Source organism: Ooceraea biroi, chromosome 5, assembly GCF_003672135.1.
Source record: "Ooceraea biroi isolate clonal line C1 chromosome 5, Obir_v5.4, whole genome shotgun sequence".
Lineage (NCBI taxonomy): Eukaryota > Metazoa > Arthropoda > Insecta > Hymenoptera > Formicidae > Ooceraea > Ooceraea biroi.
The window spans coordinates 10497902-10523796 of record NC_039510.1 but is presented as its reverse complement, the minus strand read 5'-3'; the positions used below and the strand labels follow the sequence as shown (position 1 = coordinate 10523796).

Sequence of the window (25895 nt, the reverse complement as noted above, 5' to 3'; positions counted from 1 at the left end):
ATGTTCGTGAACTATTCTTCGCTTGCATTCTCGAGAAATCGTCGCGGTTCGTTGTAGATAGAATTTATGATTGCAATAATACGATTCTCGAATGCTATGTCTATTTACCTCCGTATATAAATCCAACATCTCTTACACTATGTTCGGCACTCATATGTACGAAATATCTTTGCAGAGAAGTTTTCAAACCCTCGAGTTGTGTGATTCGTATCGATCGCGCAAAACGATATGACCGATAATATAAATATATAATACCGATTTACAATCGTGCACGCTTAACTCAATTATATTCTTGTAACATTTCAAGATATTTGCTGTATTTTTGCATCCACGTATCATATTTTTTGCGCAAGTTCAAGTATGGATTGCTCCCCCAGACGGTTTTCCATTTGTGTAAGTTCTTCATCCATGGTGATCCATATATAGTCTTTTTTATGTTTTCCCCCTTTAAATCAATATTATACTTGTCATTTATCCACGGTTGTTACAATCATGTATATTTGGACACATATTGCATTGGATTATTTGATACAATTGTGTCGGAACAAAATGACCCGACATTGCTTCACACAAATCTGTTTTATTTTTACGTTGTCCAATAGCATGTACATGTGGAAAGATGTCTGCAATTCTTAAAACTTCTGTTGTGCAGTATTTAATCTCCACTGTTTCGTAATAGAAAAATATCGAGAATACTTTTCTTGGTAGGTTGAATGTATTAATTTTCGCTTTGTTTAATTATCGTGATATTTTTTCCGCAAGTTCGCTATAATCACTGTCACCCGCGTGAAGTTAGCTATGCGCTTTTTGTATTTTTTCTAATTGTGTTGATTGTTTGCCAATTTTTGCCGCAAACCACAATAATTTGAAAAAATTTTTTTCACAAAAGTGAAAAAAACAAATTTTTGTTAGCGCTTTTCCACGTACACTAGAAATAAGAGCAATCAATAACTTGAAAACTGAGTCCCATACAATATTTTCAAATTTTGAATTTTTAATAACTATGCTATATTGTGTTACGTTTGTGCTGAGTTTTGCCACAAAGAAAAAATCGATAACGCAAATGTTATGTCCAGTGAACTTTACGTTTGTTGGACGAACTTTGCATTAAAAAAAATGTTTTAATCAAAATTCTTCTATAAAACGACAAGTCCAGTACAGTCTTCTATTATTTTTGTATTCCTTTTCCCTTTCAAGTTAATGGCAGGAAATGTATGTAACAGTAGGATAATCCTATAGCAAACGTTTAAAAAGGAATGGAGTTATAATAGAGACTGAACCAAATTCATAATAAATGAGATATGTTGAAGTGTTTGGTGAATCTTAGGCCAGAGGCCACCTCTGGGTGATATTAAACAGATGACGCAAGGATAAGATTTACAAACCGTTCAGTTGTGGTATCTAATGTTGCTAACTTTGCCAATCTCGTAAATTAGCGACAATTTTATACATTAAAAATGTAATGTATTTTTATATTATTGTTATGTAAATTTACAAATTTAGTAAAGTTTTAAATATTGAATAATTTATAATTTATAACTTTTATAACTTATAATTTATAACGTTTTTTTAGTGCATCCTAAATAACTCGTCAAAGTTTTTACGATTCACATATTTTTTTTATTTTTCAACTAAAGGTAATATAGGCGCACCGTTGCTGTTTCAAGCTTTGTCTTCTTATCACTCTGGAGTGTAAGCTCCAGAAAGTGTAGTTCGGTACATTTCGGTCGAAGGGCGCTTATATTCGTGAACAGCGCGAGCCAGCACGAGCGCGAGCAAGAGCGCGTCTAGGGCGCAGACGCGCATCTTATGGATTTTACCCCTCCCGTATCGGGGTTGTCGTGCATCGGGTAAGGTCCTGGTAGAGGGCTTGGCAGGTACTGGAGGGGTATGGGGAACCCTGTTTGCGCGGACCATGTCCGCGAAAGCGAGAAGGAGCGATGCGCAAACTAGCTGCGGAGGGAGGAAGAAGAGGAAGAAGAGGAGAGGAGATGGTGAAGGAGGAGGAGAAGGAGGAGAAAGAGGGAACCACCACCGAAAGACTACCACGATAGAAGCGACGGGTTGGGCCGGCCGTCTACAACGCGTGACCTGTCCGATATCGCAGGGATGAACAAGTCCGCGCATCCCCCTGTGTACGACCTGTCCGAGGGGCTCTGACATGTGACCGAGCCGAGTGTATCGTCGGGGTGCATCCGTCTGTCGGGTTGCAAGTTCCTGCAAGAACTTCGCGGTCAACCACGTGGCGATCTGGTGAGTCCTGTCACTTCTTCAAGGAAGCCTGTATCAGTGAGGGTGGATTTCTAATGGTGGTTTGGTCTTCGTGGAGCCGATTATGGATACGCGTGGATGCCCAAACGTGCTTGTAATAGTTATTGCTATTGCTATTATCATATTTGCATATATATGTATAAAGGTCTAATGAAAATTTAATCTTTTATGGAGTGTGATACATAATCCTTGCGCTGAAGGATTGCAGAGTTTGAGAACCATCAAGCTTTTTATCTAAATATTTTTTAAGCATCTTTTTCTTTAGAAAAATAGTAGTTAAGTTTCAAACTCAAAGACTATATTGAATATTAGACAAGAGATCTTGATAAATTTCCCTTTAAAGTCCTACTTAGGAAAGCTTTACCTTAAACTTATTTTTCAAGAATTAAATTTATGTTAATACAATATTCACATAAAATTTATTTGGCACAATGTGAATGAAAATTTTTCAATAAATATATATTTCAGGTTTATGAATAAAAGAATTCAAATTATTAAAGTTATGTATCAAAATAAAGATTAAAAATATTTTGAAAATAATTAAAAATTTATCATGTACAAAAAGGTTGAGTCTATTAGACATATGTAAAAAGAGATTATTGTAAAATATAAAAATCTTATTTTAATGTATGCGTATAAATTGTTTGAAAAAAACTTTTTTCTAACGTAACGTGAAAAGATAAGAAAGAATTTTAAATTGAAATACACTAGAATCTATATGTACATCGATATAAATTAATATTAGTTGTTTTATTGATGCAATACCAAAATGTTTCAAAATTTTCAAACTAAAATTTTTGAAATTAAACTGTTACCGCATATTTGCAATCAATTATTTTAATTAATTAAAACTATATTTACAATTTATTTCACAGAGTCTTACAATACATTTTTAATCACAAAATAAATCAATTTTGTGAATTGTTGTACGTCACCAGCGGTATACTTTGCGGAAGTAACACGCGTTGCGAGTTCATCACCTCGCCAACGGCCTCATCGCGTACTTAAAAAGATAGTTTCGCTTATTTCGCAGCTCTGCACATTCTACCGTTGTCGTGAAGTTTTGCATGCGGCTTTATTTCCCGATCATGCTTATACCCTCCGACAGTTCCCTTTATTTCACAACTCGACGAGCTGTCAAGGATCGCGGTTCTCGCGAGACTATAGCGTTACGAACTTTCCTGACACTCGCATCGAACTGCATTTCTAGAATCATGAAATACACTGGCTATAGTAACATTCTGTTACAAACTATTACATTTTCTAAGTTCGAAAATAACAGCAAATGGAACGAAAATTAAAGTTTTGTACAATTAAATGCAAATCCATATAAGAGAAAGAATATTTTATCGATTCTGTTAATAGAAATAGAGAGAGAGAGAGAGAGAGAGAGAGAGAGAGAGAACTTCACTTCAGTAAATGAATAAAAAATGCTACAGTTATAAAAAAAATATGTAACTAATATGCGAAAGTAATTAAAAACTCAAGCGCATGTTATTTATACATATAAATTAAAGATATAAGAAAATATAAAAAACCACGTGAAAAAATTGTTAAAAAAATGAAAAATATTCCAATATATGAATTTTGAACAATGAATTTAAAGCAGGGTATGGAATAAAATTCAACTTTGGTCTTAAATTCATGCAGAAAGGTATAATTCGCGTAACTCGAGTATCTGCTCGAGGGGTGGGTTTAGATGCATCGTGGAATGCACATGATGCGATTACTACTTACCAGAAAAAACATTGACATTTCGCGCGAGAAGTTCAATGCTTACGATCGCGTGTTGTAGGCTGAATATATATCGAATGCCCAAGGTATATGCCGGTCCGACTCAATTACTTTGGCGCACTTGCCGTGAGGATTTACATGTGGAAGGCAGTAAGGTCTGGCGTGTGATCGCCGCACGGTGGGGCACAGCACGGAGAAAATCGGGGGTGCGTGGGTGTGAAGGTTGATTCATGCTGGTACGATAACAGTTTTCTTTCTGGCTGTACTACGAGGAGGACGATAGGAGCACCATTGCATAACGACCGAACTTATTCGAAAATTTTTAGCGGATCACCATTGCTACGAAAACAGCTATTTTCTGAGAAAGTTCCAGGAGAACGCACGATACAGAATGTGATGTAGAGTATTACACAGGTGCATATTTTACGCGATCACGCGTAAATAGTGTCATTAATAAAATATTTTTAAGCAATAGCGCTAAAGAATTCTCTGTTTCTTTTTTTGTTGTATTGTAATTTAATAACTTTCAATTTTTTGGTAGCAGTCCAAAAATTTGCTTATTAATTAGTTTACTGTTTAAACTGAAAATTTCACAGTTATACAAATGAAAGTAATATAGTATCAATAAAGATGTGTTTAAATCGTTCCGATGTTATTTTCTTCCCGTTTTGTGATGGTCCAATTGTTATTTACAGAACTTTGTGAACTTTGGGGATAGAATACATTGCAATATTTTTCGTTGCAAGTTATTAGTTTAGAATAAAACATAAGCACAATAATATATACGATACGTACCATTTTTAAATTTCATGAAGTTCGTGTCGGATCAACATTTGGCAACGGACGCCATCCGCATCATCGAGCAATTTGCAAACGTGAATGGCACGCAAAACTCGCTTAAATCATCAGTCGCGACGGTTAAAGGTTAATTCATTGGAGCGCAAGAAGCGGAAATTGAAGAGTAATTAGACAAGGATATTCCCAAATTGTACTGCAATCAGTAAGTGCTCGCAACCGATCAGGCATAACCCCGATTTCCAAATATTCGGAATAATGTTAAACACCTTGAATTAATTTGTGTAAACTTTTGCATAATGAATCTACATCAATATTTGATAAAGTATGCATTTGATGTGCGTTGAATTTAATATTTAAAGAAACAGAAATATTTTATGAGTTTGCTACGTAAAATTTTTCAAGTTTCATTAATATAGGTTTTATTAATATTATTATTTCTTGATTTATACTTATATTTTCTTAGTTTTCTTAATCTTTTTCTATAATTCCGTAGTTGAATCTGTTTCTATATATATGTATTTGATATCATATTTAGTATTATATTTTCAGATTTTCTTGTCTACAATATTCAAATCTGTTTTACTGTTTACGCATTTGTCTTTTAATTTGTCGTTTTATTAATTTAGTATAAATGTAGTTTTTATCTTTTGTAATTTTATAAAATTAATAAAGTATAAATTTCCGACCGATAAAATATAAACCTTCCAGAATCATTATTTACTTTGGCAGTACAAATGAATCAAATATTGTTATTAGCGAACTTAATGCACTGGTCATAAAGAATAATTCGGAACAGTTTGTAGTGATAAATGGCTTGGTATTTTAATTGGACCCCATTACGATCTCATTATACAAGTATCCAATTGATATTAATAACCGTTACGTACAATCCCCAGGCGAAAATATTTAAAAAATGCCTAGATATAAAGCAACACAAATACAAGTTTTGATATTGTCAGATACAGGTTAAAAATTGAATTCGCTTTTTATAGAATTTTTTGTATTCGCTCAATTAATCTTTTTATTAAGTTATAACATGTGCAAATTAAATTTCACATAAATTCTAATATTTTTTAATAAACAAATTAATTTTTTATTTTATTAATATACACAGTTTTATATACATACATACATGTATATATAGTTTCATAAAAATATTCCCTCTCTCTCTCTCTTTCATAAAAGGATTTATATATTCTTTCATATTGTAGTTATGAAAATAGATATTTCGTATTGGATATTGAATATTCAACCGTAATTGAAAATTATATATTCGAGTAAATTCGCGTGATGACTTTTGCAACGATTAGTAGAATTTTGAGCAATAAGGCACGAAGTTGACATACTAATCTACTCCCTCTAATTCGTAACTATCTAGGTTTGGCATAGTTTTCCTCCTCCACTTCGTATTTTTTATCTTTCCCTTTCTCTCTCGTTTCTTCGAAAGATAACTTGGAAATAGGCCTTGGTTTCTAGAGCATCAATTGTATACTAGAAATATATATATATAAGCCACTATACATATCTGAACATAAGTTCCATCGTCAATTCACAGTTCGAGCAGTCGTGAACATAAACGTAAGTAAAGGATAAGAATTTGTCAAAGTAATATAATTTAATTTGAGAGAAAATATTACTATGCAAAAAATGTTTCCAATCCAACAAAATAAATAGAATAGTTTCTTTGAACAAAACTTGCAAATTTAAGTTTCCAGGAAATATTTGAAACAAATTTAAAATAATATTAAAATTAACACCAATATTCGCAAGAAAAGATTAAAAATGCTGAAGTCTTAAAGTTATTATAAATTGTATTATGATATGATATAATTATGAAATCATATTTCATAATTATATGTATAATTATAATTATAATATATAAAAATCCAAGAATGAAAATAATAAGAATATTGGCAAGCATAGTTTGATTATATTTATAATCTGTGTGCCAACGATATTCTTATTCTTTTCATTCTTGGACTTTTCCCTAAACATATCAATTTTCCTGTCTTGTATTTGCTTTATTCCTTTTTGCGATTTTTTCTCCAATCAATCTATAAACGTATCTTGTGCCAGTCTATAGTTGCTTTGTGTGCTAGTCGTGCGGAAAAGTGTAAATACGTGTCGGTGATTCAACAGGGGAAAAAGCGCGAGGAACGTATAGGAAATTCACAAAAGTAACAAATATCAAAAGAGTTGGAATTTTAAATCCGTCATTAATCGAGTCACCGTAACGTAAAAAAATGCGTCAAACTTCCGTATCTGAGTGCCGAATCTCTTTGTAGCGGTCATCCGGAAATGATATAACTGAATTTCACGTGGCAGCCGATCTGGGTTATCTCGCGATCGCAACAATTATATGTACTAGTTGCGGATGTCCGCAACGACCTGAATCACAGTCGAATTGTTCAAAATAGTTTCGAGATATGGTATACTCGGTATAACAGAATAACAATTTTACCGTCTGACATAACAAATAAAAAAATATACAAAAAGTTTAAAAAATGCTAGCAATAGCAATAATAGTAATAGCAACAAATGCATCTGTCATATCTATCCTAATGCCTATCTTTCCGATATGTGCAAAATATAGTGCTACAAAGAGCAATACAATTCCAACGATGTGATAATGTACAAAATTAGCATCAATGCACGAAGACGCGAGAGCGGCACGATTTATCGAACTAAATACGCAAGATTTACAATATTGCGATCAACCGTAAACTTTCATGTGTCACGATTAATGAGCGTAATGAGACGGTTCCGAGAGGTGATTTGAATAACCGTATGTCAGCACTCGTCCGCCGACAAGCATCGTGTGTTGCGTAGATTTATTACCCGCATGCGTTCATACGGGATGACGATAATTTGAAGTCGGCAGGAGTTTTATTGTTTCTGATTTATTAATGTCAATTAATCGTCACCGTCACGGGCGACGACTCTTAGTAGGGACAGATGAACCGTAGGGATCAATGTGAATGGAAAGTATGATGGACTCTTCCTCATTGATCGTGCGACGATCCGGGGAGACTATTCCCAACATAGACCGTAGAGAACATGTGCTAACATTTATCAGAGTGCTACCGAATTCTAGCGCATTTATTACAATGCGTGAATATTCGGATGCGAATGACAATGCGCACGCGTGAACGCGGCCGCCGTAACGATCAGAAAGTAATTTAGCGTGTCACTAAACCACCGACCGGAACAGCGCGAAACAATATTTATCTAGGCCTCCATACGGTGTTGCACCTGTCAGTTACAGCTATTTTCCCGTTTTACGGAAGTGTTTGCATACGTGCGAAAAATTTAATATTTCTCCCTCTGTGCGATACGCCGCCTTTCGAGAGGCGTGATTCTGGTCAGAGGAGTCCTTATCTGGACCGATTGGCAGTTACGAGATAATGTAACGCCCACGTGCGTTATTATTCGAGCATGATACGGCAACTGTTTATCGCGTTGGTTAACACTGAAAATATAGTAATGTGTCACATCGCTTCATCTGCCGGCTGCTAATAATAATTGGTGCACAATCGGCGCGGTACAAATAGGCACATGTCATATCTCTGTCTGACAATCTTTTTTGTTAACAAGTGCATTTTTCATCGTTAATTTTGCTAAGCTTGATCTACATGTAAGATGCTAGTCATGTGTGAAATGCAAAATTTGAAATCGCTTTATTACAGATTCATGCGCGATAATAACTTTGCACGAAGTAAATATGTACACACTGATATAGCCGGATTACTTCTAGATAATCTGTCTGGCATGAACAAATTTATCTTTTTAACACAAATTCTGCTAAATGTAGCTTAATTGTTTATTTCCTGGCGACACATAGCAATTTTTACAATAGTTTTATCGTTGATTTTATAAAATTTTGACAGAACTGTACTACAATATTCTATGAACAAAAATATGAGAAATTATTATATACAAACACAATAATAATACCTAATAATACTTAATTAAAATGTTTTACAACATAGATACAAAATAACTTGCCATTTTTCATTTGGTTGTATACATGTATTTAATCTAAGTATGTCATTATTAAAAGTAGTTAAAAGCAATTAACGCGTAATATAAGTGCACTGTACGTAAGATACAATTGTGATTCTTGATTCTTGCAATAATTGTCAGTGACAACCTTGTTCTTTTTTTAGTCTTGTAAAATGCTTTTATTAAAATAATTTTTGTTTTGCAGTTATTACATACAGAATTGAATCACATAATTACTTATTCTTGTAACTGATTGTGCTGACAAGAAAGCTTTGTAAAGACAAACCTTCATCACTGCGCAACTCGCTATCGAGCTTTCGTGTATTTGACTTGAACGTGCTATCGATCTCGACGATCAGGTGAATTAGGCGTAGGACGATTAGATATGTTGTACCGACAGTTGTGTCAGTTCTCCGTTACAAATGAAAGCGTTTTCCAAAAGGTCGAACTAAAAATAGTAAAATTTCACTCGAGCGAAATAGTCGAACAAACAATTTCGCGATTATTGCGTTATCAACCCGCATCGGTACGGTCAGCGTTACGCGAAAGTTGTAATTTAAGGCACTTTCAACGACGCTTAGGCGAGTCGCACTTACTAATAGCCCATTGCCTCAATTATACGTGCATGTGTGCGTGCATAAACGTAATTGAAACCTATATTGGTGGGTGTTGGGATCATCAAGATCGCAAAAAAGATAAGAGAAATGATGATATATATGTATATGTATGTATTTTGGGATCATTGTTTGAATTTTGTAATACATTTGGTATCGAGAAATCTGTTCGTCCATGAAAATGGTCGACAAAAAATTTTCGCCAGATCAGTTTAGGAGAGAGGAGTGTTTGATTGAAGATCAGAAGCGATATTCCTTGATAAACACGATGTTATATCTCACACGTGCGTAAGCCGTTATGGTTTATTCATATATGCTTAATGAGGAATGTAATAATCGTATTACGGAGAACAATAGCAATTTGCACGTATAATTAAGGAAGTAGAAGTCAATAATCCAAATTAGCGATATAAAGCGTAAAATAAGAAACTGTAATTATGTAATATTGTTATTATGTTAAAGAAACGTTATTATTTATAATATAAATGACACTGATTCAATATTACGCTGTTTTATATAGGTAATTAAGTATACATTGCTTAATAAGAATGCAAATTGTTCTAAATAAAAATTACAGAGGCGATAGTTAAAATAAACCTTATTTTACATAGCTGCCAACAAGTTCTAAATAAAAATAAAAGAAAATGTGAAAAAAAGAGAGACGCTTTGTGATATTTTTGTTGAATTAAATAACGCTCCGTTTTACATTACCAGCATGATTTTGATCGATCGGACATTGAAATAAATACACTATTTTTATCTGACAAAGTCAAATATTATATGTGAAGGAAAAATCGATCGTGCCGCGTTCTGGATTTATCAATTACATCTTTTTTCACAAAGCTTTTTTGCAGGCGCTATCGAGGGAGACAGAAGGTTCAACGTCTGAAATAACGCTTGATTGCTCAATCTTTATTATATCGAAGCAGTATTAATTCAGGCTGAATTAATGAGAACACCAGGGCGCTTACGTTTCATTAGGTTTTAAAGTCGAAGACTCATCATCACAATATAAAGCTCGATATCAAGTCGCATAGTGTGTGTATTATAAATTTCATTTTATATAGTTTTATATAGTGTATTACGACAGTGTCTATTACTACAATATTATGCACGGAAAAAAAGAATTTAATCATGTAATTATCAATACGTTAATACATTGAACGAACATTTGAACATATAATATTAATTAATCGATAAAATCAAAGGCAAGGTACGGTGTGTTATAAATGCAATTGATCGTATTTCACATTACGATGTCAATTAAATTCTTTCATTGAATTTTCTGCACGGGAATAAATCGGATATTGGTAAATGCAGATGAAGAATAAAATAAAATGATGCTTAGATGATGTTCATTTTCGATTGTGTCGATTCGGTATAAACTAAAATTTCGAAACTGCATTAATACTTTACAGTTTGCAAACAAAGAAATAGAAGTAATTATAAAATAAAATTTGCTTTCATGTTTTGTCGATGAGCACGCATATACATATGTGCGCGCGTGACGTTTCTAATCATAATAAATTCGTAACCATGATCGCGTGTTTCCATTGATAAGGCATGGAAGGATTTTACTTTGTAATTTTCTCGTGCTCGGTTATTTTCGAGCTATTAGATAAAATATCGCTCCGATATTTTGTATCCGCTGTAAATTATGAAACTAGTGATACATCATTTGATGCAGCTTCGATGTTTCGGTTCCTGTGGGGTCAACGTGATTGGCAATGAACCATCAGGTGCTATTTTATTCTTCATCGAAAAAACGCAATTAACACATTATCGATTGCGTGACTTAATTAACGGGTAATAATTAATCGTTTCGACCGCTGTTGAAATTTCGAGTCAATCGCCGAGATGATTACGTTTGCAGAGAACGCATGATTATTCTCCAAATTATTGAAGCGTATGATATATGATAGCATACATTTTGCTGACCCATCGTCGACGAAGTGATACTCGGAATAATCCTACGTGATGCCCAGTTTGCTTGAGCGAGACATTTTCGTTACCATCTTAAAATGATGTACAATGTCGAAGATAAGAACGTCACGATCATGAAATGAAAGTTGAAATACTATACTTACATCATACTCAAATATTAGTGAGATCAGATCAATAGGCAATTAGATGATTCCTTTCTTGATAGAAAGAACATTTAAAGAATTACGCGATTTATATGTATGTATATATATGATATCAGTCTCGACCATGAAACAACATGAAGGAAAAGGACACGCAAAACGATATAATTACAACGATAAGAAAAAACAGTATCGATATTAGTTAGTATTTGTTAGTCTACGGTTCAGCTGGCACGGTTTGATTCTGCCAAGGTAATAAATACACCGTACAGTAAATATATTCATTTTTTCATTCATGTTTTCATTGAATATAAAATTGGATTACCTACAGAGAGCGAATGATAAGATGTATGAAACAAGCTCGGCGCGAGTATCACTGTTCGCCGATGGACAGTGATACTCGAACGGTCCGCCTGTGCGCAGGTTTGCTCTAACGTTAACGCGAGTGGAAGTTTAACACCATTGTGTGAAAAGAATACAAGAGGACAGTCAGAAGAATCCAGATACTTGCGGACGTGCAAAATAATCGCGCATGAAAAGTCGGTGCGAAAGAATTTGTTTCCGTAGACTTTTCTGTGAGTTCTTCTTTCATCTCATTAAAGTTCAATGTGAAAAATACGTACTAAAAGATTGCGTAAAGTAAAAAAACGCTTTTGTTATAAAGGTACCGTTTAAGAAGAAATAATGAATTCTAACGATTTCTTCTAAAGACGTGAACGCAAATCCTGCGCGCGGATCATTTGAAAAATGATTAAAATACGTGTGTGTGGTGCAACGATTGCATGTCAATCAACTTTTGCAGACTGGAGTGCGATATGAATATTTCAAGACTATGCGGATGCAATTTATGAAATGGACACAGCTTTAGCGCAGCAAAATGCAAAAATATATTTCCCAACGGAGACGAGCGTAAAAGTCCACATTATTTACGCTTTCAATTTGCCGGTACAGCTTCGAACTGTCCTCATGAGAATTGAGAACAGCTACATCGTAGGTACGTGCATATCCGGTCCGATATTTTGCATCCGTTGTAAATTTATTATGAAGCTAGTGATACGCCATCGAGCTGTCTTTTCCATAATGATAAACCAGGACGCGAAGGTTGGCTCTTCGTTAGTTGTCTCGCAATAGACTCTTCGTCGCATAAACTTTTTCTTTGTGAGAAACATCAGGGAGATGTATCGACACGGGGGAAAATACTGATGAAATTTTAGCTGGCGCGTCTATGGTGCTGTGTATGGTATGCCATAGCAATAAATTGAAATTTTTCGCCCACATTGGAGCGTATATCGCGCGTGTAACGCTCGCGCTGTTCTGGGGAACGTGAACTTTATCGCAAACGTTCAAACGTGGAGTCGCGAAAGCGTGTTGCAACGCGGTGAATCCGTCGTCTTTCACCTTTTCACGAGCTGGCAGGATGATTCGCTTAGCATCGAGCGAATGGGTGTGTGCTCCTCGAACTCGAGAGTCCTCCTCGATCAAGAAACATCCTGGTTCCCAGGATGCTCCCAGAACACTTTGCAATCTTGCGACCGGTGCACACGAACGTACATCGCGTATATGTGTGTGTGTGTGTGTGTGTGTGTGTATACGTGCGCGCTATATGTGTATGTGTAAGTGTTTGCTCCACTTGGTACCCGATGTGTGTCGTGTGTTTTTGCGAATGCGGAAATCCAAGCGCGATAATTGTTGTGATCTTTCACGTTGATGAAACTGCGGACGAGTATTGTCCTCTCGTAAAGCCGGCCGGACGTAGAATTGGATTGTGGAAAAACCTTTTACAAGACCGATGATTGAACCGGATCGTTAAATTACGTCTTCTATATTATTACACGATTTCAGTCAGCATTTTCTCCCCCAAAATTGTTTTTTTTGTCTTATTCCTATCCCTCAGATCACATAATAGGTATCAAGTTTTCTTATCTAAAAAAGGAACTAACGAGCAGACTATTTCGATCATATTAATTCACCCCTATAATGATCGTTGGTGATGGCCGGCACTGAGTTTTTTTGTACTTAAGACCAGATCACTGTTGACAATTCAAATTACTCAAAGAGAAACATTAATTCAGACGGAAATGATTACATGAAAATGGTCATAAAAATATCTCAGAATGTATAGACCATATTATGTATATATTATGGTGGTGAATCTTAATAATGTTAATAATCCAGTTGATGTAAAGGAAAAGTCAGCCAAATTACGCCTGATGAATGTGTTAACGGAAGAGAGAAAGAAGAGAGATATTCGCGTAACAAGAAATGGTTATATATGAGAAATGGTAATGAGCTATCAGCCGTAAGGTCAACCATACCGCGTCATAACTCAAGTGCACTTCGAAAGAACAGCAAGGTTTCTTTGAAAGGTGAAGATGATATTTGCGGGAAGAAGTTAATGGAAGCGCTTGATGCGGAAATCGTGGTCGTATCGTAAATTCGTAAGTTTTTCTATTGAGAACACTAATGTAATACTGGAGCGCACTGATTGTGAGTGCAATCTCAGTATTTCACTGTGAAAATCAATTCACATATTTGTTTAATATTCTACTGACAAAACTAGTGCAAAAAGATTGCACAGATTGCAATGTTCCACTGTGAAAATCAATTTATGTATTTCAGTGCTTAATGTTTTATTGACAAAAGTGATGCAAAAAATTGCATTGAGTGCGCAACAGAGTTGCACAGAGTTTTTCCAGTAGAAAATATCGGTCTAATGAGTGTACGGATATGCGTATTGACGACGAGAAACTAACGTATAGACATCGGATTACCTGTGCATAAATATTTGTGCGAACGTATGTAGATATCATGCGCGGTTGTCTATTCAGATGCAAATCATTGATTGCATGTCGCATCGATTACGCGAGGGCGCGCTACGATGCAGTCAGATTGCGAATAACGTAATATAATTAATGCGATCACTTTGGGTGTCAAGTATCATATAGAATTCCTCGAGGTAACGAAAGAAGAGTCGCAGCGAGTTGTCGATAGATCGCAAGGACATTTCGTATCGCGTGAAATTTACGGTGCGTTGGACCTACTCATCCAATTAAAAGATACAGAACTCACTGCATTTTTATAACGCTGAATATTCGTTGATATTTCAACATTAATTTATTATTAATATTTATAACACTATTTTTATTACGAATAACCAGAGACAAATTTTATATTTAAAATCTTATTAAAGATAAAAGCTGAAGCATGTTATTTCTTAATTCCGCTAATAAAGATCACTGCCAAATATTCGAAGTGTCAAAACTACTTTGAGAAGTTTGTATAAGAATGGTACAACAATAAATTATCGCAGTTAGAGGTCTTTAACACTTTTATTACTATATTGCATAATTACAAAGTATTCGGGTAGTTGCGTTCCGGATATTAATTAGATTATACAATCTTATCAAATTTTGTCAGTGTTTTTGCATGATACGTTGCGTGCAAGTGTGTTATACATATAAATTCATATATAATCAAGTTGTGTATTAAAAAATTGTTTCATGTGTTGAACGAACAATGTAATACAATTCTATTTATGGTTCTAAAAGAATTATTACTATGTAATAATCAATGAAACTTTTTATTTTGTTCAAGAAAACTTTAAGCTAGTTTAACTTTCGAGTACAATTTGAAAGATCTCAAATTTCACATCCACCGTATTTTTCGCAGTTTACAGCTCACTATCCCATTCGTGCGTTTCGCATTTATTGTATCTAAAATTTAAGGCTTTTGCGCTCACTACTATCAGTTCTGGTTTCCGGATTGGAGCTACGTTCCTGGAACGGTGGTTCCATTTTAGAAACAAAGTGACAAAAAACGCGGTTTTAACTCGGAAACCAGAACTGATAGATGCCATTTCGTTTTTTTTTTAATTATTAACTTCCGTTACAGTGTAACCGCATGTCGTGGAGCAAGGCAGCGCATGGCTAGATAAAAGTCTCTCCCAGATAGGAACCGGGCGGCATGGGTCTGCCGCGTTTCTCCCTGAAGAGGTACTTTTTCTACGTGCTATGCCTGACGGGTACGCTGCTTGTCCTACTGAATCTACTGCAGGACGAGATATGGCACAGCATGCGACCGCATCCCGGACAGCCGCAGTCCGCCCGAACTGCCGGCGACGGGCCGAAGGTAACGTTCTAAATTATTAATTGTTACAGCTGAGATAGGCGAGTCGTTATCATCTGACTACATATATTTCCTCGAGAGATATATAACATCGCAATTCCGCGTAACACAGCTCGCACGCGTTGGTTTGTATCTGCAATTATTTCTGCAGTGACGGCGTGTTGTAATTGTAACAACGAATCGATTTGTTACTTCGACAAAGCGACGAATAAGTTACTCAATATAATCCCTCTATGGGTATAAATTTAACTTAATGCTTTGTCTAGATAATGTTCGGTCATTTAATATTAATTTTAACACGTACATGTAATATTCGTAATATCATGTAAATGGAAATATAGATATTCAATATAGATTTTTTGAAGATTTTAAAATTAATCTTACGAGGTAGTTCCTGCACCGTTGAACGGCGTTGAAGATGTATTGCGCGTCTTTTGATATAAAGGAAAAGAAACTTTTTTCATAGAAGAAGCGCGTATACGTGGCTGTAAAGTAGACGTGGCTAAAGGAATAAAAACGAATTTCGCTCGCAGATGAAACCCGATTGGCCTTTGAAATCGAAGAAGCCGACGGTGCGAATATTACGCACTCGGGAGCGAGTGAAGAAAAGACTTCCGTCCGAGGTACAGTCATTAAAAAATAGCGTCGATTAGTCACAAAACGACATGAACACGGAAAAATATTTTAAGACACGAGCCAAATGTTACTGCATTCCTTGACACGCATCGTTTTTAAAATAAGAAATAATTGCATAACATATATTGTATCTAAATTTACAGTAGGTGTTAATATATTACAAATTATTTTCGTGATCTTTTTTAATATATTATCTTACTTTTTCCGTGTATCGTCTCGCTTGTTCTTACGCTTTAGAAAATATGATGCGTACATTTCCTTTATATAGTAGCTTCCTCCTTTTCGGGTGGTCCTTCATAGAGCTAATATTATATAACTTGTGGCTAAATATACGAATAAAATTAAAAATGTTAAAACTCTAAATAAAACAGATAAAGTAAATAATAATCTGTATAAGCTTCAGTTATGAGAAATAAGATAAACGGAGACCTTTCGCTGCAGTATTAACAGATTTGAATGATTTTTGGATGCTTTTATTATATGTTAATTTAATATTTATTTTATTTGGCACTTGTGGTAGAAAAATTGTAATTAATTCAAATACTGACAACTAAAAATTTTGTTATCGTGATATGTATTAGGATTGCTTAATTATCTAATTGTTTGTAGCAATATATCAATTTATTTCTTAATTATTCAGATTTGGACAAAAAAAGTCTTGCATTAAAATTTTTTTGTTATTTTTTGTTTTATCAAAAAGTAAAAATTCAGTAAAAGATGCTTTTATACTCACGCACGCATAACTTACCACGCTTAGATACGATCGTCACTTAATTAATCGCATAAATTTCTCCAAGTCGATCAATAAGTGTAACATATGAAAAACAATATTGATTGAAATAAAACTGTATTGAAATAAAACTTATAAAATCTATAAAATTGTATTTAAATCGATTAAATAATAATTGAAACAAGAATAGTATAACGAAAAATATTTTTTTTCATTTATCACATTATTTTCATATAAATCGTGTGCGATTATTTAAGTGTTACAGATAGTAAAAAAATAATATAGTCAAATAATAGATGGCAAATGTCATAATATCACACCCACTGTGAAATTTGTTGAATGCAATATTGTTCAAATGTCGACTTAGGAACAGAAAATAATAGCGTTGGACGCGATGCTATTTTTCTCTTGCAGCAGAGAATGACAATATAATGCATAAAGTTTATTTGCCGGCCTTTATTTACGTATTCCTTTTTCATTCGAAGGCGTTGAATATAAATGGAACCGTCAGCTTGGGCGAAAACTCAATAGACCTGGATTCATCGCGGAGGCCTTGGTACATGAAAGGAGGAACCAGAAGACCTTATCCAGCGATGAAAGCTCGCAATACTGGCCGAAGGTTGGCTCGATTGTGGCCAGACGAAGATGTTTACGACGATCGTGTGACAAATCAGGTAGATATAGATCATTGTTATGATAAAAGAAGAGTATTTGCGAAATGAACTAAATTCGATCAATTTATATTAATAAACTGTATATCGATATTTTGAATGTGTAATCGAAGAGAAGTATTTGATTAAATAATATCTGTACAGACATTTAATATAATGATGTTGTACTTTTCCAGTTAATGTTCGTGCCACCCGATTACAACAGAACAGGCGGTGAACATCCATTGAAGAAGATAATGATCCCCCATGGAATGGTCGAGGCCAAAGTCGGTCCTGACATTTTCTTCCAGCAACGCTGCCCGGTGAATACCTGCACGATCGTTCGCGACAATCCAGACGATGCCGATCTCATTCTATTTAAAGATTACGTCACGCACGTGGGACGAAGGCCTCACAATCAGGTATATAGGATGCAACGGCGCGTAATATCAATTCTACGGCACGTCGCTTTCGCTTTCGTTGTTAATCGACTTACTATAAAGTTCCATTCATATCGCGTGCACATTACGAAAAGATCCACTATTTTCTCTGAGTAACCGAATTGTGCAATTTTTGCAGGTGTGGATGCTGTATTTTTTAGAATGTCCGTATCATACGCAAAGTGTGAAGAGCGCCCTTATCAATTGGACCGCCACATATCGGCGTGACAGCGACGTAGTGGCACCCTACGAAAGGTGGCAATATTACGATTCTAGCGTCACACAGATCTCACAAACGTTTAATTATGCAGCAAACAAAACGAAGAAGGTAACAGGATTAAATTAATTAAGGAATCAAAATAATTGTCTCTCTAAAACCAGAATGATTTTTAAAAATGTTTTTAAGGAAATGACATATAACACAGACATTTATTATAATAAGCGCATAAATCAATGACAAAAGATTCATATTTATTTTTTTGATGACGTAAACATATCTTTTTAAAAAGACAGGAAAGAAGGTTTTTGTAATACTTATCTCATTGTTATATCGACCATTTACTATACCAACAGTCGATAATTTTAATCAGAATATATGTATAATTCCACATACAGTTAACAACTTTCAAAAGTCGAAATTTTAATTGATAGTTGAGAAATAATTTCTAACAAAAATAATATACCTGCTTGATATTTTTATTTATTTTTAATTCATCATATATTATTTTGTGCATCAGATTAAAATAGATGGAAGAATAAAAAGGCTAAATAGAAATGTCTGATAGATCTTTTTCTATATTTCATATTTGCGCCACACTTTCCACATGGAATTTTATGTCTTTTTACTGCGAATAGTACGCTATTCTTGTCGAATGCAAGATAAACACCACTGCACGTGACACCCATCTTCTGCTTTGCCATTTATTCAGGTCGCCTGGTTCGTTTCCAACTGCCATCCCCGAAATCAGCGCATGCATTATGCCAGGGAACTCTCAAAATATATCCAGGTGGACATTTACGGAGCGTGTGGCAGTCTACGCTGTCCGCGGTCGCAGTCGCAGACGTGCTTCGACATGCTCGACGAGGACTACAAATTCTACCTCGCATTCGAGAATTCCAATTGTAAGGACTACATCACCGAGAAATTCTTCGTTAATGGACTCGGGTACGTGTACAGTTTGTTACAACTTCTTCTTGCTTTTCCCCTTTTTCTTTTTTCTTCGTTTTTTTCTTATCATTCCCTCTCTAGTTTCTCGCGCAATCCACGCAAAAATCTACGACGGATAGTCACGGTATCTCGGCGTGAACCGCAAACGCAAAGTCGGCCGATCAACGCTCGATCATTTCACCCAGAGGTCGGCAACCTTTGCCAAGTTGCGCGGCATCTCGTACACATATCTCGAATAAGGACGGTTGCGTGCCAACTCGCGTTGCGTAATCTCCTCTTGCCGCATGATGGACAGAAATGCCTGCAATGTACATGGTTTTAATTAAGGCACTGGGATGGGCAAACTAGACGCGCGGCGCCCTGCCAGCCAGCTCTCATAAGCGTGACACAACGCGTGTAAATGATTTGGCAATCAGTAACAATCAGTCCACCGTTGATCCCTTGCTCCGACTAGGATTAAATGATTAAATGATTAAATTAAATGATTTTATCAGCAATCTGTTCTTCGTCTGCAGGCACAACGTTCTACCGATCGTGATGGGCGCCCATCCAACGGATTACGCGCGCAGCGCACCGTATCGCTCCTACATCCACGTGGACGAGTTCGAGTCGCCGAAGGAGCTCGCCGAGTACCTGCACCGGCTGGACCGCGACGACGATCTGTACAACTCGTACTTCCGCTGGAAGGGTACCGGCGAGTTTATCAATACGTACTTCTGGTGCCGGGTGTGCGCCATGCTGCACGACGATCGTTCACCAAAGCACTACAAGGACGTGAACGAGTGGTGGCGAGGGGAAGGCGTGTGTACCACCAACTCCTGGCGCGAACACGATCTCGCACGCTCGCAGAGTCTGCGGAACACCTGAAGAGACGATTGTCTGAAGATACACTCAAGAAGGCTCTTCCGGCGGCTACGGGGAGTTCCATGCGCGCGCGCGCGCGTTTGTGCGTGCGTGCGTGCGTGCGTGCGTGCGTGCGCGCGTATCTCAGCCCGACGCGTTGCTCAATTTCTACAAAAGATTCCGATTCTTCCAAAGCCAGAACGTTGCCCGGGCCGAGGAGTGGCTGCAACTTGAGAGAGAACGCGTATGATGCTCACGGATTGTTCAAAGGTGCTGGATGGACCGTGGAGTTCCAGGACGAGAAGCGCGTAAAGGCGCTGATGTTTCGCGAGCGATCAAGCATCATCCTGAAGAAAAGGTATGAATAAGATCTTCGTCGGAAGAAACGCCGCGTGATTCTCTCCACTGCGTCTGGAGGCTGCTTTTGGAGGGAGTGACTCGGTAATGCGAAGTTTTGCGTTCGTTATGGATGTATGACGAGGGAAACACGAAGTGGAATCCAGTCTGATCGCAATGCGAAAATGAATAGAAAAGCAAAGACAGGCGGAGAGATCCGTTAAGATATAAATAAGAACATGATTGTATGCGAAGAGAGTTTAGGCATGGATTTTTTTAAAGGAGGGCAGTTTGTGTGCCTAATTGTCGAATCTTCCAAAAATAACGTTTCTATGCATTTCTTTTTCGGACGATAAGCTGAGGTGGAAAACACGAGAACTGATTTTCTTGAAAAATAACTTGAATTTGTGAGGTGACTTTATATCAAAATTTATTCGAAATTTATTCGGGAAGAAAATTTGAAGAAACCGTAGGCGTCTTGGAGACGCTGTAAAATTATATAACGCGTATCTTGAAGAAATGGAATGTGATACATGCGTTTTTAAGAAAGGGAAATTCATTTCTCACCGCATATTTATAGTATTAGACAAAATTTGCCTAATTTTGATTTTTGTTTCTCATTTAAAAATTTTACTAGTTTGTAAAAACTTAAAATGAGAATTACAATCATGTTTACTGTTAAATATGCGATGGTGTTATGAATTAGCGTATATACAAGATGACCAGAACCACCGAATGATCTTTCAATTATCTCTTCTAATTATATGTACTAGAGGACCAATTATAATAAAGATTATTTACATCAGACGAGATATATTGATAAATGCGATGTTAATTGGCATTAAAAGTAGAAAACTCGAATCAATTAAGCTTCGCATATGCAAATAAGTAATAAAATATTATATTTTAGTTAACTAGATTTTATCTTTACGATATTTAAGTTAAGATTTAAATACGTTGAATATTCAATTAACAAATCTACAATTTTTCTGAAGTGAATCTTTTCTACAATATTTTTCTCTAAATATAAGTCGTTCGCGAATTTATCACAAAATTTATATTTATGTTAATTGGAGGGCCATCGGTGGATCTAGAACATGTCATAAGAGGAATTTCAATTTGACAGATGAAGTAAAGCGTGCAGCTACGAGATTCGCGCGTGATTAATAATTACTGGCGACTATACATTGAAATGAAAACCATGTATTAATGATTCTGTAAAGTTCCAAAGACTAATTTATGAGCTTTTGTCGAAGAGTGTAAGGATTATAGTCGCTGATTTTTGTAGGGCGAAGATTACTGTTCAGTATTTAATATTATTGTTCCTTCTTGCGAGGTATGCGAGAGGACTTTATCGTTGCACATTGTAGGTGATGAAAAAATTCATGTGCATTCAGATTGCGTTACGTATAAAAATTCTAGTGAGCTTTACTTTTCCGACAATAATTGTACATTTCCTATACGTATACTCGTGTGTGAACATTTATGAAATTAACGGAAGTTGTAGGATACGTAATCAATTAAATAAATTTTTCAATGTTACTAGGATATTGATTAGCGTATCCACATTTAATAACATGCATTTCTGTTAAGAGAACGTTTGTTTTGTGAAACAGGATGTATTCACTTTTGAACTGCGTAGCATTTATCCATAGAAATAATGTTGCTCATAATAAGCTCATGCGAATTTATCAAATATTAAAGAGTTTCTCTCGCTCGAATGCACACGAATTTTCTTATTTAATAAAGTCATATTTCGTCGAGGATTTTTGAAGTTCGCAGAATCTAGTCAGGAAAACGCTCAGTGAGATATTTTCGAATAATTTATCGTAATAGTATTATACGCAGTGAGAGTACCTGTTCCGAATAATTCCTACTATATTTTGTTTTTCGATTGTATAAATCTCAAATTTTTAATTAATTGTAAATCTGTGCGAGACATCGCAGGATGTCGCATGACGTGATCACGTTTCACCTCGTGGCTAGTGTCAATTCGAAAACAACGACTTCTGCTTTGAACACTAGTCTAGCTCAAACGTAGCTCAAATTTGGATGGATTCGGTCCAAAGAAAAGACAAAAAGCACCGGAAAAACAAGTCACCGGAGCACAAAATAATATTTGGAAGGCACGAAATCACATACACGTAAGATCACAATCGAGTCACATTGAGACAGGTTTTCGCACCGCTCTCGAATGGGGTTCCTACATTATAAATTACACACAGTGCGCACAAGCAGCAACTAGATATGTATTAATAGATAATTAACTAATTAAATAATTAGTCGAACGAAGCATACAAATTGACATCGAGAAGCGCGCATATCTCGAACACCTTGGATAACCGTTTTCTTTTCCACTGCGCCAGAATGATGTTCATAAATACATCCTGCTTTAGATAGACGTAATTATTTTAGCGATTATTTATTCCCACACCAATCGACGCTTTAATACAAGTTACTTAATCATGTAGATTTAAATCGATTACAGAGGAAAAAGTTATGTATGTCTAATATTTTGTATTAGATCGGCAATGTATTACTTATAACGCTACGCGTTATATCACTTTGATATCTTTTTGAATTTCTTTGAATTTCTTTGTATGCAGCTCGGTTTTGCTATATTTTTCTATTGATTTATGCAGATTTCGGAAATCAATCAAAAACACGACGAACCCTGATTGCAATATGAAGGGTCATGATGTTCGACGATGTTCTTTAATCGCATTTATTAACGATTGGTGCTGCTGTACGACGCATATGATGTATACGCGACGATAAAACCTTGATTCGAATGGCCGGCATAATACCGTACAAGTAACGAAATTTAGGTACGTAGGCGATGAAAGGGCGCGAAAGAATAACGCTCGATGTCGAGGTATATCCATGGCGTAAATATGTAATAAATGTCTCACGAATGTACTGTAATATTAGAATCCTTGTCCCTTGATGTGCGTGTATCAGTTACGTACGTCTTCAAGCGACCTCGATCGATATTTTTACCCGCCCTATATTCAGTAATAAATATGAAATGTTACTACTTATACTCTCTCTCTTTCTTTCTTGGTGATTGCCCGTCTCGTCAATATAGGTAGTACGGTGATTTGTAAATAGTAGCATATATGAGAATATGTACATGTAAAAAAAAGAAACACGTCACACATCGCATGCAACATTGAGTATATCGATCTGATATATCGATTTGGTAGATAATAGGACTATGCGAAATAGTGACAGAAAAATTGACAAGACGTGGCTCGTTCGGGCGGAAGCGCGCTTATTATTTTTTATTATCGGGCGAAGCCTGCGCTCCAGCGAGTTACGATTAGTGCCATAATGTCGTAACATCGTGAAGATTAATCAAAACTCGTGTCGTTGTCTTAACTGTTACGTCCACGCACATCATTCCTCCGCGATTAAAGACGGCGGGAACTTCATGCAGAAATCGCTCGAATAATCTCAAACATGCGTCTATGAGAATTATTTAGAGTCGAAATTAAGTTATCTCGAATTTTCTTATTTAACAAACATGATTTAATCTTTTTTTTGTCAAGAATCGCTTACACATTTATTTTTTACGTAATGAAGCGCGATGATTGTTATCGTTGTTTATTTCTCTTACGTGATAATGTGTAATAAAAAGTATAATTTCAAAATTCTCTACGTCATAATTGTTGTTTTATAAGTTTCGAATTTTGTGATCATCTGTTGAATGCAACAACGTTAAGTTGTATGTATTTGTACAGTTGTATTGATGTTTATGCGCGTTCCTGACCTAAGAAATAAAAATGAACGCTATTCTTAATTTTACTGACTTTTCTAATTTACCATCTCTCTTTATTATCAGATGCGACAATTGCGACGAGATGCAGAACTCATGGCTTTCAAACAAAATACATGATATGCATGCTGTTACAATATTGCTGATGCAAAAGCATCAGAAATGTTCATAAGTGTATGTAATTGAAAATTGAAAACAATTGAAAAATGTATATAAAAATTTCACTCGAAAAAGGCACTTGGACAGAATAAGACTACAGCGCGAGATCGGAGACGTGAAAAATAATAGAGAAATTATATTATAACACAATAATAAAGAAATTAATTATAACACAAATGATAAAACAAATTGAAAAACGTTGTGATTTAAACTCGTTGTTATAAAAATATATATATCTTGTGTTTGTCAATTAATTTGTGAACGCTCATAGAAAATTGAAAATATATTTAGTTCGATTTTTCATGTAATAAAATATCTTATTGTTAGTATCAAAAGTGAACGTTTATAGCTAATGCAAAGAATACTAATAATATAACAAATATAAAAGAATAACCTTCGATTTTTTCGTATAGTTATTAATATATTATATTTTTTATTGACATATATTTCTATCACTTTGTAGGAAAAATCATTTATTCATGCGTTTCGAAAGACTCAAAAGGTAGCAGAGGGTAAGTCTGAACCTTGTAATTTATACTATATGAGAACATGAAAACCATACGTGCACGCTCACACACATATACACACATTGATATCCGATACACATTTTCCCTGCTGTATATATAGCGTATCTTTCATGATTTCCAATATAAATTTTGTAAATTTTATCGAAAATTCACAAACATATTGTATATGAATGTTCTTTCTCCCCGCTGAGCAAAGAATTTAGTTATAAATGTCAGAGGTAATGCTGCTACGACTCACGACTCCCATTCACGACGAGAACTGCGGATTCTGCAGAAGTATATGCACCGGTGCGCTTTGAAATACTGCAGCGGAGTGTTCCCGCGAGTTAATAACGACTAATAGCGGTGCACAAGGCAAATGAAGCTTGACAGATGCAGGCATATACAGAACGATTTGACTACTCCACCACATGTCGCTGTCCTGCATATGAACAGATGTATGTACAAGTATGAGCGAGTCTCCAGCGAAGGATGCACGTCGACATGCGTCTCTCACGAGAGCCTCCTGAAGAAGAAGCGTATGCCAGCCAGATCACATTTTCAGGATAATTCACGTCTCTAGCACGGAAGATCGGCGTTACGTCGAGATGTATTTACGCGCGACGATACTTTTAACGGCGACAATAAAGACACTTGACGTCTACTAAGTAATGGCATTAGCGTTAGCGGATTTCGCAGGGGTGCAGGAGCAAGCGCCCTAATTGTAAGGAAATAAATAAAGGACCGGGCAAACATCCTGTGCACGCGTATGTACCACATAGGTAAATACATACGTTTACCCGCTGTTATCTGGGTCAGTTCAGGTCGTCGAATTCCGAGACGATTTGGAGGAGGATCTCTCCAAGCGTTTCCGCTACGAAGCAGAACTTCTCTTTGGCTGTTTATTACACGTGCTAAAGAAACCCGTCGCATCGACTTTCTCGAACAGAAATATACAAGTAATTAGCAAAAGTTTATCACGATCGATCAAACAGATACAAGAGATCTGCTTGAATCTTTA

The 25895-nt window shown here is 35.8% G+C and overlaps 1 protein-coding gene across 3 annotated transcripts; it reads left to right on the top strand.

The window, feature by feature from the left end:
* Nucleotides 1–1674: 1674 nt before the first annotated feature.
* On the top strand, nucleotides 1675–24233 carry LOC105281195 (glycoprotein 3-alpha-L-fucosyltransferase A). 3 transcript variants are annotated; one of them, XM_011342252.3, is made up of 8 exons: nucleotides 1675–2253; nucleotides 15395–15631; nucleotides 16162–16251; nucleotides 17480–17668; nucleotides 17842–18066; nucleotides 18224–18412; nucleotides 19014–19249; nucleotides 19768–24233. In XM_011342252.3, the coding sequence occupies exons 2-8, from the start codon at nucleotides 15467–15469 to the stop codon at nucleotides 20117–20119; spliced, it is 1446 nt and encodes a 481-aa protein (XP_011340554.1). In that variant the 5' UTR covers nucleotides 1675–2253; nucleotides 15395–15466; the 3' UTR covers nucleotides 20120–24233. The 3 variants fall into 3 exon arrangements, with proteins under 3 accessions (XP_011340554.1, XP_011340556.1, XP_011340555.1); XM_011342253.2 differs by lacking the exon at nucleotides 1675–2253 and adding an exon at nucleotides 12306–12497; XM_011342254.3 differs by lacking the exon at nucleotides 16162–16251 and having other exon boundaries at nucleotides 1682–2253.
* Nucleotides 24234–25895: the final 1662 nt, after the last annotated feature.

Excerpts from the sequence above, each read along its gene's own strand:
- LOC105281195 (XM_011342252.3), top strand. The coding sequence starts at position 15,467 with ATGGGTCTGCCGCGTTTCTCCCTGAAGAGGTACTTTTTCTACGTGCTA. Across the intron at positions 18,413-19,013 it reads CAGCAAACAAAACGAAGAAG|GTCGCCTGGTTCGTTTCCAA; the intron begins GTAACAGGATTA and ends CCATTTATTCAG. Across the intron at positions 19,250-19,767 it reads TTCTTCGTTAATGGACTCGG|GCACAACGTTCTACCGATCG; the intron begins GTACGTGTACAG and ends CTTCGTCTGCAG.